Consider the following 12916-nt stretch of genomic DNA (forward strand, 5'->3'; position numbering starts at 1 on the left):
TAGCTGATCCCCACGACTTCAAAGGTTAAATTATACAAATACGAGAAAATGACGTGAAAAATTCTCAAATATCAAGACCCTACTACCTCTACACTCCATAGACACTAACTAAAATAATTGAAGTATTGACTGCAATGATATTACTCGTACAATAGAGTTCCGAACTTATTATGTGGCGTATGATCAGTGATGACGATGATCTACGTTTTACGAGAAACGCCGTTGAACATTGTGTTGTTAATGTGACCGGGACATTACGACTCCTCACGTCCCGGCCACAACGCGATGTTCAATGGCGTTTCCCATTAAACGTAGATATAGTCACAACAACGGCATTCACATTGCCGTTTGGCGTTAGGCCGTGTGGCCTTTCAGTTTAACACGTTTATTACTATCGCGATAATTATGGCGTTGATGGGCATTGATGTTAACCTTAATGTAGCCGTAACATAAGACAGAAGATACAAAATGAATGAAAGTCGCTACATTCTACAGAGACCGTCATCAATCATCCTAGACTTTTAAGTTTTCACTTAGATACATAGGTTTGGTAAATCGATATGCGTAAGTAACGAATCTAGGTTCTTGATTTTTACTTACATAATATAAATATCATTGATAGATTGCTTCTTGCATAACATATTGCGTCACAGATTAAGGTATAATCTATTGAATTAATGTCAACAGTCTTAATAATATGTACTTAACGTAATGTATTTTAAATCGTATATAATTTAAAAGTAATTGGTCGAATTGGTGTCCCCTGCAAGAGGCCTGGTTAGCCTTGGAGAAGATTGTACGCAAGAGCTTTTTGCAACTGGTAACTAAGATATACTACCTAATGATTATTATCATCTTATTACATCCTACATCCTAATTACTATTAATCCAGGTGACAGAGGCTACATTTTTAACCCCCGACCCAAAGAGAGGGGTGTTATAAGTTTTGACGTGTGTGTTTGTGTATCTGTCTGTGGCATCGTAGCTCCTAAACGAATGAACCGATTTTAATTTAGTTTTTTTGTTTAAAAGGTGGCTTGATCGAAAGTTTTCTTAGCTATAATCCAAGAAAATCGGTTCAGCCGTTTGAAAGTTATCAGCTCTTTTTTGGTTACTGTAACCTTCACTCGTCGGGGGTATTATATACATTTTTAATTTACACTTGTTGATAGCTTTATAGAACACAATTTTTGTTTAAAATAGCCTTTCTATAGGTACCTACTAATTTAGTTCAATGGGCTTCCGCTTCGCTGAAACCCTGTGATGCTGATACGGTCTATTCAGTTCATTTAAGGGTCTAATATATTATATTTATTAGACAGGAAAAACGGAGGTTAAAGATCTTATAGCATCTTCCAACTCCCGTGGTTTATTTTTCAATTTGGTACAGTTTGGTTTATTCAGGTAGGTACTATAACAGCGTGGTGGTTCCACCACCACGCTGGCATAGTCATACCAGATCATACTCCACCACGCTGGTCCAGTGCGGATTGGCAGACTTCACACACCTTTGAGAACATTATGGAGAGCTTTCAGACATGCAGATTTCTTTACAATGTTTTTCTTATGTAAAGAGAGTGAAATTTAATTCTTTTATACGCCCATAGCTCCGAAAAGTTAGAGGTGCGTGCCTGGAATGGTACCCCAATCTTCACGAATAGAGGCGGACGTCCTAACCACTAGCCTATCACGGCTTGTATTCTCTCTATTTTTTTTAAATAAAAAATCAGGTGGGTTACCTGATGTTAAGTGATTACCGCCACCCATGAATATTTGCAGCACCGGAGGAACCGCCGATGCGTTGCCGGCCTTTCAGGAATTTGTTGGTCCGCCCCTTGAATAACCCCATGTTGTAATCTAGTAGGAACACCGCCGACGGGAGTTGATTCCACAGTTTGCATGAGCGCTATTAATATTATTAAAGCAATTATAACAAAGGCCAATACAAGTCATAAGTCACGCACTATGCGTATGGTGTAAAACCAGCCATGATCTCACATCTCTCGGACGGAGGGAACCAATTAAGTCAAATTGATTTACACGCGCCGAGACCAATTACCCCAGCGATGTGCCACGCGATGTTATACCATCGATCTAGATCAATGTAGTTCACTCCCCCAAGAGGTCAAAATACTACATACCTATAAGCATGGTGAGGAAACCTGTATGAGTTCTCTAGAAAGTTCTCAAAGGTGTGTTAAGTCTGGCCAGCACGCAGCCTGGTGCAGCCAAAGCCTACTTATTCGGAGAGGAGATCCGTGATCAGTTATAGTGAGCCGGTGAGTTGATGATGCTGATGATTAGTTAGACGCGAGGGTTCCGTACTCGGGTATTTTTTCCAACATTTTGCACGATAAATTAATAACTATTAGGCATAAAAACACTAAAAAGTAGAAAATAATTTTTGTTTAGCTACACATGTAATGTACCTAGGTATGAAGTCGAGCGAGCATATTAAAACAAAATTAGAAATCCAAGAGTGAAGCTCGCCCGACTTCATACCTAGGTACATTACATGTGTAGCTAAACAAAAATTATTTTCTACTTTTTAGTGTTTTTGGTTTTTGAAGTCGGTTTTATTTTTCTTTTGAAAATTTTTTATTTCACAATTTTTAGTGGCCCCACTGTACTATAATATGCTATGCCCAGTTAAAACCCTACTGTTTACTAAGCTATTACAGTGATCGCGAGCAATTTGCTCTTATCCATTGAGGAGTTCTGTTCTCCATCTCCGAAGATATTCATCAGATCTTCACCAAATTTATATGGGACCACCTGCACAGTATACCCTTTCAAACAAAAAAAAATTTTCCAAATCGGTCCAGGGGTCTTTGAGTAATCGGGGAACATACATAAAAAAAAAAAAAAAAAAAAAAAAAAAAAAAAGATCCCGACGAATTGAGAACCTCCTCCTTTTTTGGAAGTCGGTTAATAAATAAAAATCTGTTTTAGAATATACAAGTAAATCCCTTTCATAATGATACCCCGTTTGGTATACCTAGTTATCTTACGTTGAAAATTAAATATACTAATTTATTTGTTCATGAATATTTAAACTTTTTTTGTGATGTAACCACATATTCACGGTTTTCGGATTTTTTCTTCATTTGTGCTATAAGACCTACCTACCTGCTAAATTTCATGATTCTAGGTCGACGGGAAGTACCCTATAGGTTTTTTTGATAGACACGACACGCGGACAGACGGACAGACAGACAACAAAGTGATCCTATAACCTTATAAGAAAAACGAAACCCTTATACCTACTTATATGGGTTTCGTTTTTCATTTTGAGGTACGGAATCCCTAAAAAGCCGGCATTAACGACCTTCTAGCGCCTTCCAACTCTCATGATTTTTTTACAACTTGGTTCCTTTGCCTTTCTAAATAACATCATAGGTAAATAGGTGTACTGTAGATATTGTATTCCCAATTAACTGAAATAGATTTACACGCACGAGATCAATTAACCCTAGCGTTGTGCCACGCGCGATGATCCATCAATGTAGTTCACTCTCACAGGTCAAAACACGTTAGTTAACAGGGCTCTCTCTGTCACTTACTCCATACAATCGTAGTTGCAATTTCATTTAAATATTAAGCAATTTAGTTTCTAGAATATGTCTGCATTTCATGGACTTTAGTTGCTTGATATTCAAATGAACGAAGAGACCCCTCTTAACAAAGAGTAATGATCCCAATGCCAGACTTTAAGAAAAGAGAGTAATATTAGTAAAAGTGAGTAATATGAGTAATAATAACTAAAAATTGGTTAATTAGGTTAGGAGCTACGATGCACACGTAAAACTTATAACACCCCTCTTTTTGGGTCGGGGATTTAAAAACAATATTGAACTATTACGTGTTATAGATCCTCCTCTTGAATCACTATCTATTGATCCGTTGTGCATTTTAAAAGATCTAAGCGTACAGAGGGGCGATAGCGAAAAACTATTTTGTTTTTATACTACGAGTATGTAGACAAATCACTCCAGCTTTATTAGAACGCCAAAGGTAAATTCAATATTGCCGGAACATTAAGCAATCTCGGGATTGCCTGTATGTCTATACCAAAGGTAGATTCAATCAGTAGGCACCTGTGTGCTGTAGATACGAGGATATTAGAAATCTAATTAATCTGCGCTCTTTCACTTATCCCGATTCGTTCAGGAAATAGGCAACTTCCCTCGTTTCCCGGGTCATTCGTCCGTTCGAAATGAAGATTTTCAATTTTCAATTTTCAAAAAAGGAACCTTTATAGGATCGCTTCGTTGCTTGTCTGTCAAGAAAAATGAATCAAAAGTCAAAACCATTTTTTTTTCTCTCTCGTCTGGCTTTTACAATGATTAGCCAATGTCAAGTTTGTAGTTATTTGTAACAAGTTAGCAAAACTATACAAGTATGGACTCCGTCTGTGCCGGCTCGCCGACATACGCACGGCACCCCCTTAGAGCGCTTTCCAGTCAGTTTTAACAAAAAAACACTCCAAAAAGTCACAACACGCGCGCCAGCAAAAAAGAACAATGGGTAATTTTGTATGGAACCCGTACCCACCGTGTAGCATTTTAGACTAGGTGTCATTTAGAAGAGGCATAACTGACTGACAGAAAAATGAATGAACGAATGAATGAATGAATGGGAGACCGAAGTTATGATAACTTCTTTTTTGCATTTTTAATTGCCAAGTATTATAACAATAGCATATTTTTCTGTTCTATAAACCAAATGAACAACCAGACATTCTTCCATTCTAAAAAGAGACCATCAGCTTAAAAGCTAAGACGTTCTCTCTTCCTTACCTCCATACCGTTCGTTTTTGCTACGGGCAAAATATTAAATAAAAAACCATCAATCTTAAAAAGCACAGTTTTATTACAGAACAAAGAAGCATCATTTTTATATGGTATTGCTACTTTCAATTATTACATCGTCCCAGGCATTTGCCGGACCAACGAAGTTATCTAGGTGCCTACCCACACCTAAGTACCATATTATGCTAACAGTGTGGGCACAGGCGCCTAGAGTTCTCATACCTGTCATGCAGGAACAATAATATGCTGCGATAGCTTCTCTGCCCTGGATGTTCTCTTTAAGCAAAATATATGTGTAATATATTTTATTCGAGACGTGCCTCGATAATATGCGGCCTCTAATTAATGAGCAGTTTTCTGTCACCAGCCCATGCTCCGCCATACTAGGGCTAGGGCTAGAAGATACCTCTATATTATATAAACCATCTCCACCTCGCAAATGCTCGGCAACGTACGATCTAGCGAGTTTTAAATGGTATGTTCCCAAACTGAATAAAATGACGTCTTCTTCTGTCAATTGTGGAAATGGTATTAATGTAGCCGTCATTGTAGTGAACACCGCCCGTTGTCGATTTATATTTTCTGTGACTACATAATTGCCCAGTATATTGTGTTCGTTTATTCTTTGAGCTATTATTCCGATAAAGGCTTGGGCATGCTCATTGTCCGTCAGAGGTTGCCTAAATGCATTTATAAGTGCTCCTGCAATGCGAAAGTCTGTAAACACGTGAGGGAGTGTTTTATTAATAAGTGTATGCCTGAATATCTTGTAGTCTCTTTTGAACCATCCATTTATGACTTCAATGACCCATCGCACTATTGTGATTTGTCGAGATTTATTTGCTTGTATGTCTGTGAGCTGTGTGGCATGTCTGTCTTTGCTCGGCGGCATATGGGCAACATAACCTGCACTTTCTATTTCTGGTATAGAGTCTCTGAACCCTCGATCTAAGATAAAAACGTCATCTGTTTGTAATACTATATGCACTGGGGACGTGGTATCATTCATAATATCACTCATGATTTGGGCATCCGTTTTGGTTGCAGCGTATGGTCCACATATATCTATAATATAGCCGTCTGGGCATGTAATTAAAAAGGGTTTTAACAGGTTTTTGTACTTGTGTAAGCTGTAGGTTTTTTTTTGAAACAAAAAGTTTTTACTTTTCTGGACGTATATATATGAACCATCACATAGAACTATCGCCACTGGATTTAAAGGGTTGGAGTATAAATATGATGGCACTGCAAGGCTGTGAGCTATGATATCATTACGGCTTATATGATTAAAACCTAAATGGCGAACAACAAAGTCCTGCGTCAAGCAGTTTCGTGCAGTTTTAAGTAAAACGCCAATCGTTTTTCGAGATACACCTATTTGTGAGGCTATACGAGTATTTGGTTCACCAGACCTAAGTTTTAATAAATAGACACCCAGTGCAGTTTTTGGTCTTTTACATTGAGCTAAAAGAGACGGTGTTTCACTTAAAATGGTTGAGAATTGTTGGTGTGTTAAGCCAGTTAGGTAAAATAGATCCTCAGGTGAAATGTTGTTTACATTGTCAAAATCTATATTTGTCTTATGTTTATATGCAGCTCGTAACGTGTCGATCATGTCTTTTAGCTGATCTGGCGTGAATATCGTCTCCCCATTTTCATACAGGGAGCTCCAATCATTTGAGTTGATGTGATGTGCACAAATGCGTGCATTTTCAGGAACGTATACGCTATAATCAACTAACAAAAGTACTTTTATAAAGCTGGACACTCTATGAAGTTCTTGGTTGATGCACCCGCGGAATAAGCAGTGACGCGCCGTATTTGCAACCCGCCTATAAGTTGGAACCGACGTTGGTTGCATGGTTGGTTGCTCTGGATTTCCGAGTTCTTGGTTTTGTTCTTGTTCGAACCTGGCTTGCTGTCTTCTTCCAGCTACCCAACAACGATGACACATATATTGGACTTGATTGAGGGCCATCTAAAAGAAAAAAACCTCAAGTTATCTTCATGTTATTTTTTATTTGAGGGCATACTTTGACGTTACGTATTAGGTATGAGTAAACACAAAGACACTGCAAGAGCAAATACTACTAAGTCATATGTATGATAAATGAAAACAGTTAAGTTTTTACTAACCTCATTTATGTTAATCCGTTCCATCACGTACTCTGTGAAGCCTGGATTGTCTTCCAAATAGTCTCGCGTCAGATGATGCCGGTTTCGGTCACGTAGTACTGATCTTGTACACGTAATACACACTACACGGCGTTCACCTTCCATTTCGTCAAATCCAGTCGTTAAGCAATACACTAAAGTCCGTTGTGAAGGCTGAGGTTGTAGGTAAAACAATGATAAAAAAACTAAGATGACAAAAATGCGCGCGCTCAAAGATAGTTCCAAACAGGTACTACCCGTACAGATAAAGAATGGGATTAGAAATGGCGGCAAAGTAGGCCGGTTTTGTCAGCATAAACGGGATGTATAGCGACAATCCGCTAAGTGCGAGTGAGAGGTTAGAAAGCGACGCCATTTTCAATACCATTCTTTATGTGTACGGGTAGTACTAACTAGTAACTTGGCGAGAACAAAAGATCGAGGCGGCGCGGCGGAGGTACTGACGCCACACTATCTATCTCACTTGCACTTATGCACATTTATATCGCGAACATGTTGAATGCGCTTGAGGGAAATTCGATGATTTTCGGCATTTTTAACGCCGAATATCTTTTTTCCCCCATGAGCTACAAAGTTGGTGTCATACAACAAGTTTAAATATTTTCAAAGACCTTTCTAATGGTACCGGTTTCAATTTGCTACAAGGGTGGGTACGTTTTGTTCCATGTTCAAACATTTCCAACTCCGCATACCTGATGCTGCAGGGTTAATGCTACTAATAAAACTGAAACAAATAAAGGCAGACACACAATTGGATTTGCCTGTCCCGCGAGAACTATCCGAATCGACAATGTCGATCCTCATTCCCAATTCACTGTAATATGTGTCTCTTTGTAGGTTGAATTGCAAAGTATCCTGAATCCTCAGATGTTGGTTTTGTAGGTTGCAACTTGAATTGCAAAATGTCCTGTATCCTCAGGGGATGTTGATGTTCAACTGTTATCAATGTACTAACCCATATTATAAATGTTAAATGATGTTTGTTAGTTGCGTGTTTGTTGGTTTTTGGTTTTTCCTTCAATCACAGCTCAAAGGAGCCACGGATCAATGTGATTTGTGCCAGAAAAGCATAATCATAATCATCCTTGCTAATATTATAAATGCGAAAGTGTGTCTGTCTGTCTGTCTGCTACCTTTTCACGGCCCAACAGTTTAACCGATTCAAACGAAATTTAGTACAGAGTTAGCTTATATCCCGGGGACGGACACAGGCTACTTTTTATCCCGGAAAATCAAAGAGTTCCTACGGGTTTCCTAAAGACCCATCCGCTCAACCGATTTGTATGAAAGGTACCGAGGTAGCTTGCGTCCATGTTAATGATATAGACAACTTTTTATCCCGGAAAACCAAACAGTTCCCACGACGAAGTCGCGGGCATCCTCTAGTATCCTATATTTTTTGAGTACAGGTACAAAAGGTGGTACAAAGAGTATATTGAGTCCAATGTATTCGACCATTAATTCTAGTATGCAAATATTATGCTATGCACCCGCGCTAACCCGCTGCGGGTAAGCGCGGGTAACGTGCGGGTGTGCGGGGCGTCCCCGATTGCCATCTCAACCTGTCGCCTATTATACTGTCTTCTGCTAATCCGCATTATTGTGCAGGTAAGCGCCCGTAACAAGCCTCAACTTGATAGCTACATTTGGCCACACTCCATGTTATTTCGTAGATCAACTCAAGTATTCATGAAGGTAGTGGCCAGGGATGTACGAGCACTAGATCTTACATTTTGTATTACGACAGGAGCAAAATTTATTGCCCTAATTTGTTTTTACCCGACTACGGAGCCAAAAGGAACGCTCATGATTTAAACAGTCTATGTATTTATGTGTGTTCCAGTGTAGCGCCTAAACTACTGAGCCGATTTTGATGAATGAGGTGTCGTCAATCGAATCGTTATTACGTAACTAAAACTCGTCGAGCCAGTTACCTTGTCCTACCCAAAACCAGAACAAATTATGGCAGAAAAACCGTTACCTATGAAGGAGCTAAACTTTACAATAAAATACCGGCACAGATAAAAAATGTACACTCATTCAATGCATTTAAAACTGAATTAGCTGTTCATATTATGAGTAATTCAAGTTACTTCGATAAATGCATTGAATGAGTACTATTTATTTATGCAATAAAATGGCGAATAGTGTATTCTTAGAGTTAAGTTCTCATGTGAATGACTTTTCTTTGTCTTTATGAGAATAAATATCTTTAAATCTAACCTATTATAGTTCGCGTGACATTTTATACGAAAATTAAGTATTTTCAATTATTAAAGTAAGATACCTGTACCAAGTGGGGTATCATATGAAAAGGCTTTGCCAGTCTGTACATTCTAAAAAAGATTTTTATTCATTTTTATGCATAATACTTAGTTTATGATTTATCGTGCATAAAGTCGGAAAAATATCCGAGTACGGAACCCTCGGTACTCGAGTCCAACTCACACTTGGTCGGTTTTTTTTTAGTAAATTTGGAAAAAGGCACCGAAATACGTCCCTGTCAGATGTAATCCACCACAAGTCGTTCAACAAGGCGGATCGGATGAATAAGATACGAGTAGAGCTCGCGTTGCAGCCTCCATTGTATGCATTGTTAAACAGCTTTGTACTAGACCGTAGAGTAAGTTTCACCAGATCCGTGGGTGTACTACAATATAACGTGTTTTACTACTTTATCAATGCACTGTATCAGTGGCTTGCACAGGGGTTTAAAGCCAGGGTAAGCAATAAGGTATGAACTTATTTTCTGATAGGTCCTAATCTTCTATCTATACATATAATAAAATTGTAGAAAAGTGGTGTCTGTACAATAGAAATATATAAAAAAAAAGTAGCAGGGGTTGTTATTATATCGATGCCGAACCCGAAATTGTAATTTTTTTTCGTCTGTTTGTCTGTGTGTTTGTGCACGCTAATATCAGAAACGGCTTATTCGATTTAGATACGGTTTTCACTAATATATTGTAGTAAGCTTCACTTAACATTTAGTGTTTATTTCATGTCGATCGGTTCATAAATAAAAAAGTTATGTCAATTTAAAGAATCACGGCGAACATTGTTAACGTACAGAGTACGTACTACACGCCTCGCGCCTGAGCGTCCGTGGCTATATAAAGCGCGGTCACTATTCCACGCGAACAAAGTCGCGGGCACAGCTAGTGGAAAATAAGTCTTAATCTACTACAACTTGGGTAGGCAGTATACACAGATACACACGTCAAACTTATAACACCCCTCTTTTTGCGTCAGGGGTTAAAAATAATACTTGGCTGAGTCGTTATGAACTTCTTCTCAGGCCAGGGCGCGTTGAGAACCCTCGTGGCTTTACCAAACAAATTGTGTGAAGGATCTCTTTAGACTGTGGTCGTATTAAGAGGGGTAGGTACAGCCCTTCAAGCCCGGCCAAGTACCTACCCAATTGTGTCGGAATCATTTTCTAGATGGCCGCTTAAGTGTATTAAAACAATCTACTCTCTTCACTGTAAAAATGTAATAGCTCCGAGTTTAAAGTGCTCTCCCGTTATAAAATGAAATATACTTAGAGATAATGCCCTCTTAATCTGAGCGTGGAATATTTCAATGTCGGCATTAAGTTAAAACTTATGAGAGTCATCATAATTTGCGTCAGTTTAAGTGATTTACCTTTTTTATCGTTAAATCGAATTTAGTGGTTATTTGTAGTCATAACTTGATTAGGTTAGGGTCGTTTAAGACATGCCCCAAGCGGCTCAAAGGTTGACAGAGACAAAATTGTAGTACAATCTCACCTAGTGGTAAGTGATGATGCAGTCTAAGATGAAAGCGGGATAACCTGGAAGGGGTATGGTAGTTTTTATTAAACCCATCTTTGCTATCTACACGGCATCCAACCGGAACGCTTAATCCCTTGGCGGCACGGCTTTGCTGGTAGGGTGGTGTCTAACCACGGCCGAAACCCCTCGCCAGACCAGACCAGAGATTTAGAAATTACAAACCCCTGCCGGGAATCAAACCCGGGATCTCCCGCCAGGAAGTTCGTCGTTTTCTTTCTATTTCGGCAGCATACAATAATAGTAAATTGCGCTATAAAAGGTCATATGTCGCTACTAACACTTTTACCATTTAAGTATGAAGGTATTTTTATTTCTATCACACTCTTCTGTGACCTCTTATTTCTAAGGGTGTAGTGTAAAGTCTCTTTTGATAGCGTACTTTAAATACAAAGACACTTTATACTAAGTAGGCTTATCTATGGAATAGGTAAGCCCACCCGGGTGACGCCGGGCGGATCAACTAGTCTAAATATATAATAACAAGTGTAAATTAAAAATTTATAACACCCCCGACAAGTGAAGGCTACAGTAACTAGAAAAGAGCTGGTAACTTTCAAACGGCTGAACCGATTTTCTTGGATTATAGCTAACACCTCTCTTTTTGGGTTGGGGGTTAAAAATATATTCTATTCTCTTCTAAAAGATTTACGCTTTTAAAAAGGAAAAGTTGGATGGACATTTAAATGTGTTTCTCTCGAACAAGTGTATATTATGTATTCTGAGGAAAATGCTAGTTTATATTAGGAATCATATTATGCTCGGGCTGTTGCCCTAACATAATATGATTCCGTACAAAGGTCACGAGCCAACATCCAGACACTTTGGGGTGTTATAAGTTTGACGTGTGTATCTGTCTGTGGCATCGTAGCTCCTAAACTAATGAACCGATTTGAATTTAGTTTTTTTTTTGTTTGAAAGGTGACTTGATCGAGAGTGTTCTTAGCTATAATCCAAGGAAATCGGTTCAGCCGTTTGAAAGTTATCAGCACTTTTCTGGTTACTGTAACCTTCACTTGCCGGGGGTGTTATAAATTTTTAATTTACACTTGTGTCCTACAGCTTTTCAAAATCACTGTAAACCGGATGCAGGAAGAAAAAACCAGCTACGTGCGAGTCAGACTCGCGCACCGAGGGTATTTCTTCCAACATTTTGCACGATAAATCAAAAACTATTATGCATAAAATAAATAAAAATCTGTTTTAGAATGTACATTGTATTGTACAGATAAAGCCCTTTCATAATATGATACCCCACTTAGTATAGTTATCTTACTTTAAAAATTGAAACACATTTTAATTTTTTTCTCATCATGTAACCACAAATTCACGGTTTTTGGATTTATTCCTTTACTTGTGCTACAAGACCTACCTACCTGCCAAATTTCATGATTCTAGGTCAACAGGAAGTACCCTATAGGTTCATGACAGACAGACAAACAGACAGACATCTATCTTTCTGTCTGTCTGTCAGTCAAAACAAAGTGATTTTATAAGGGTTTTGTTTTCTTTATGAGGTTCGGATACCTAATTATGTAGAGATGATTAAATTCAACGCTAACTTCAGTTTACATACGAAGTAGGCTGAAAGGGCGAGGACCTTCTTGTAGGCCTGTTATCTTGACATCAATTATTATAATTATAGTAGAAACGCTCGAGGGTTTTCTACGAACTCGGGCTATGCCTTATTAAAATTAATATTATCTTAATTTAATTTTATTAATCGTTTGTCTATAGTTATGTGGAACCTGAAGGTTGAAAAATGAAGGTGTAAGCTTAGATAATTTATTTTAATTTATTTGTGGAATGCGTTTCCAGTTTACATTTTCCCCGCCAGCTATAATATTGGGAGTTTCAAAAGAAGAGCGAATAGACATCTTCTAGGCAGGCGCGCTCCACTTTAGGCTGCATTACTATTTGGTGCGATTGCAGTCAAGCGCAGTAAAAAAATATACTTTGACAGTTTCTTTTTTAATCCGTACCGCATTGTAAATGCGAAAGTGTATCGATCTCTCTCTTTTTTTTCTCTCTCTCTCTCATCTGGCTTTACAAAGATTAACCAATGTCAAGTTTGTACTTATTTGTAACAAGTTAGTTAAACTATACAAGTATGGACCC

At 38.4% G+C, this 12916-nt stretch overlaps 2 protein-coding genes across 3 annotated transcripts in view; one reads left to right on the forward strand and one right to left on the reverse strand.

The window, feature by feature from the left end:
- LOC123871321 (calcium/calmodulin-dependent protein kinase kinase 1) overlaps positions 1 to 12916 on the forward strand; it is a 127995-nt gene that overhangs the window by 86918 nt on the left and 28161 nt on the right. The gene's annotated exons all lie outside the window — the stretch shown is intronic.
- LOC123871317 lies at positions 4702 to 7650 on the reverse strand. Its single transcript, XM_045915054.1, has 2 exons — positions 6948 to 7650; positions 4702 to 6789 (listed from the first exon to the last, which is right to left on the reverse strand). The coding sequence occupies exons 1-2, from the start codon at positions 7089 to 7091 to the stop codon at positions 4897 to 4899; spliced, it is 2037 nt and encodes a 678-aa protein (XP_045771010.1). The 5' UTR covers positions 7092 to 7650; the 3' UTR covers positions 4702 to 4896.

This window comes from Maniola jurtina, chromosome 13, assembly GCF_905333055.1.
Source record: "Maniola jurtina chromosome 13, ilManJurt1.1, whole genome shotgun sequence".
NCBI lineage: Eukaryota > Metazoa > Arthropoda > Insecta > Lepidoptera > Nymphalidae > Maniola > Maniola jurtina.

What these genes read in the sequence shown, in the direction of transcription:
- LOC123871317 (XM_045915054.1), bottom strand. Translation starts at nt 7,091, where the DNA reads ATGGAAGGTGAACGCCGTGTAGTGTGTATTACGTGTACAAGATCAGTA. An exon ending in AACGGATTAACATAAATGAG is followed by an intron (nt 6,790 to 6,947) that starts GTTAGTAAAAAC and finishes TTTTTCTTTTAG; the next exon opens with ATGGCCCTCAATCAAGTCCA.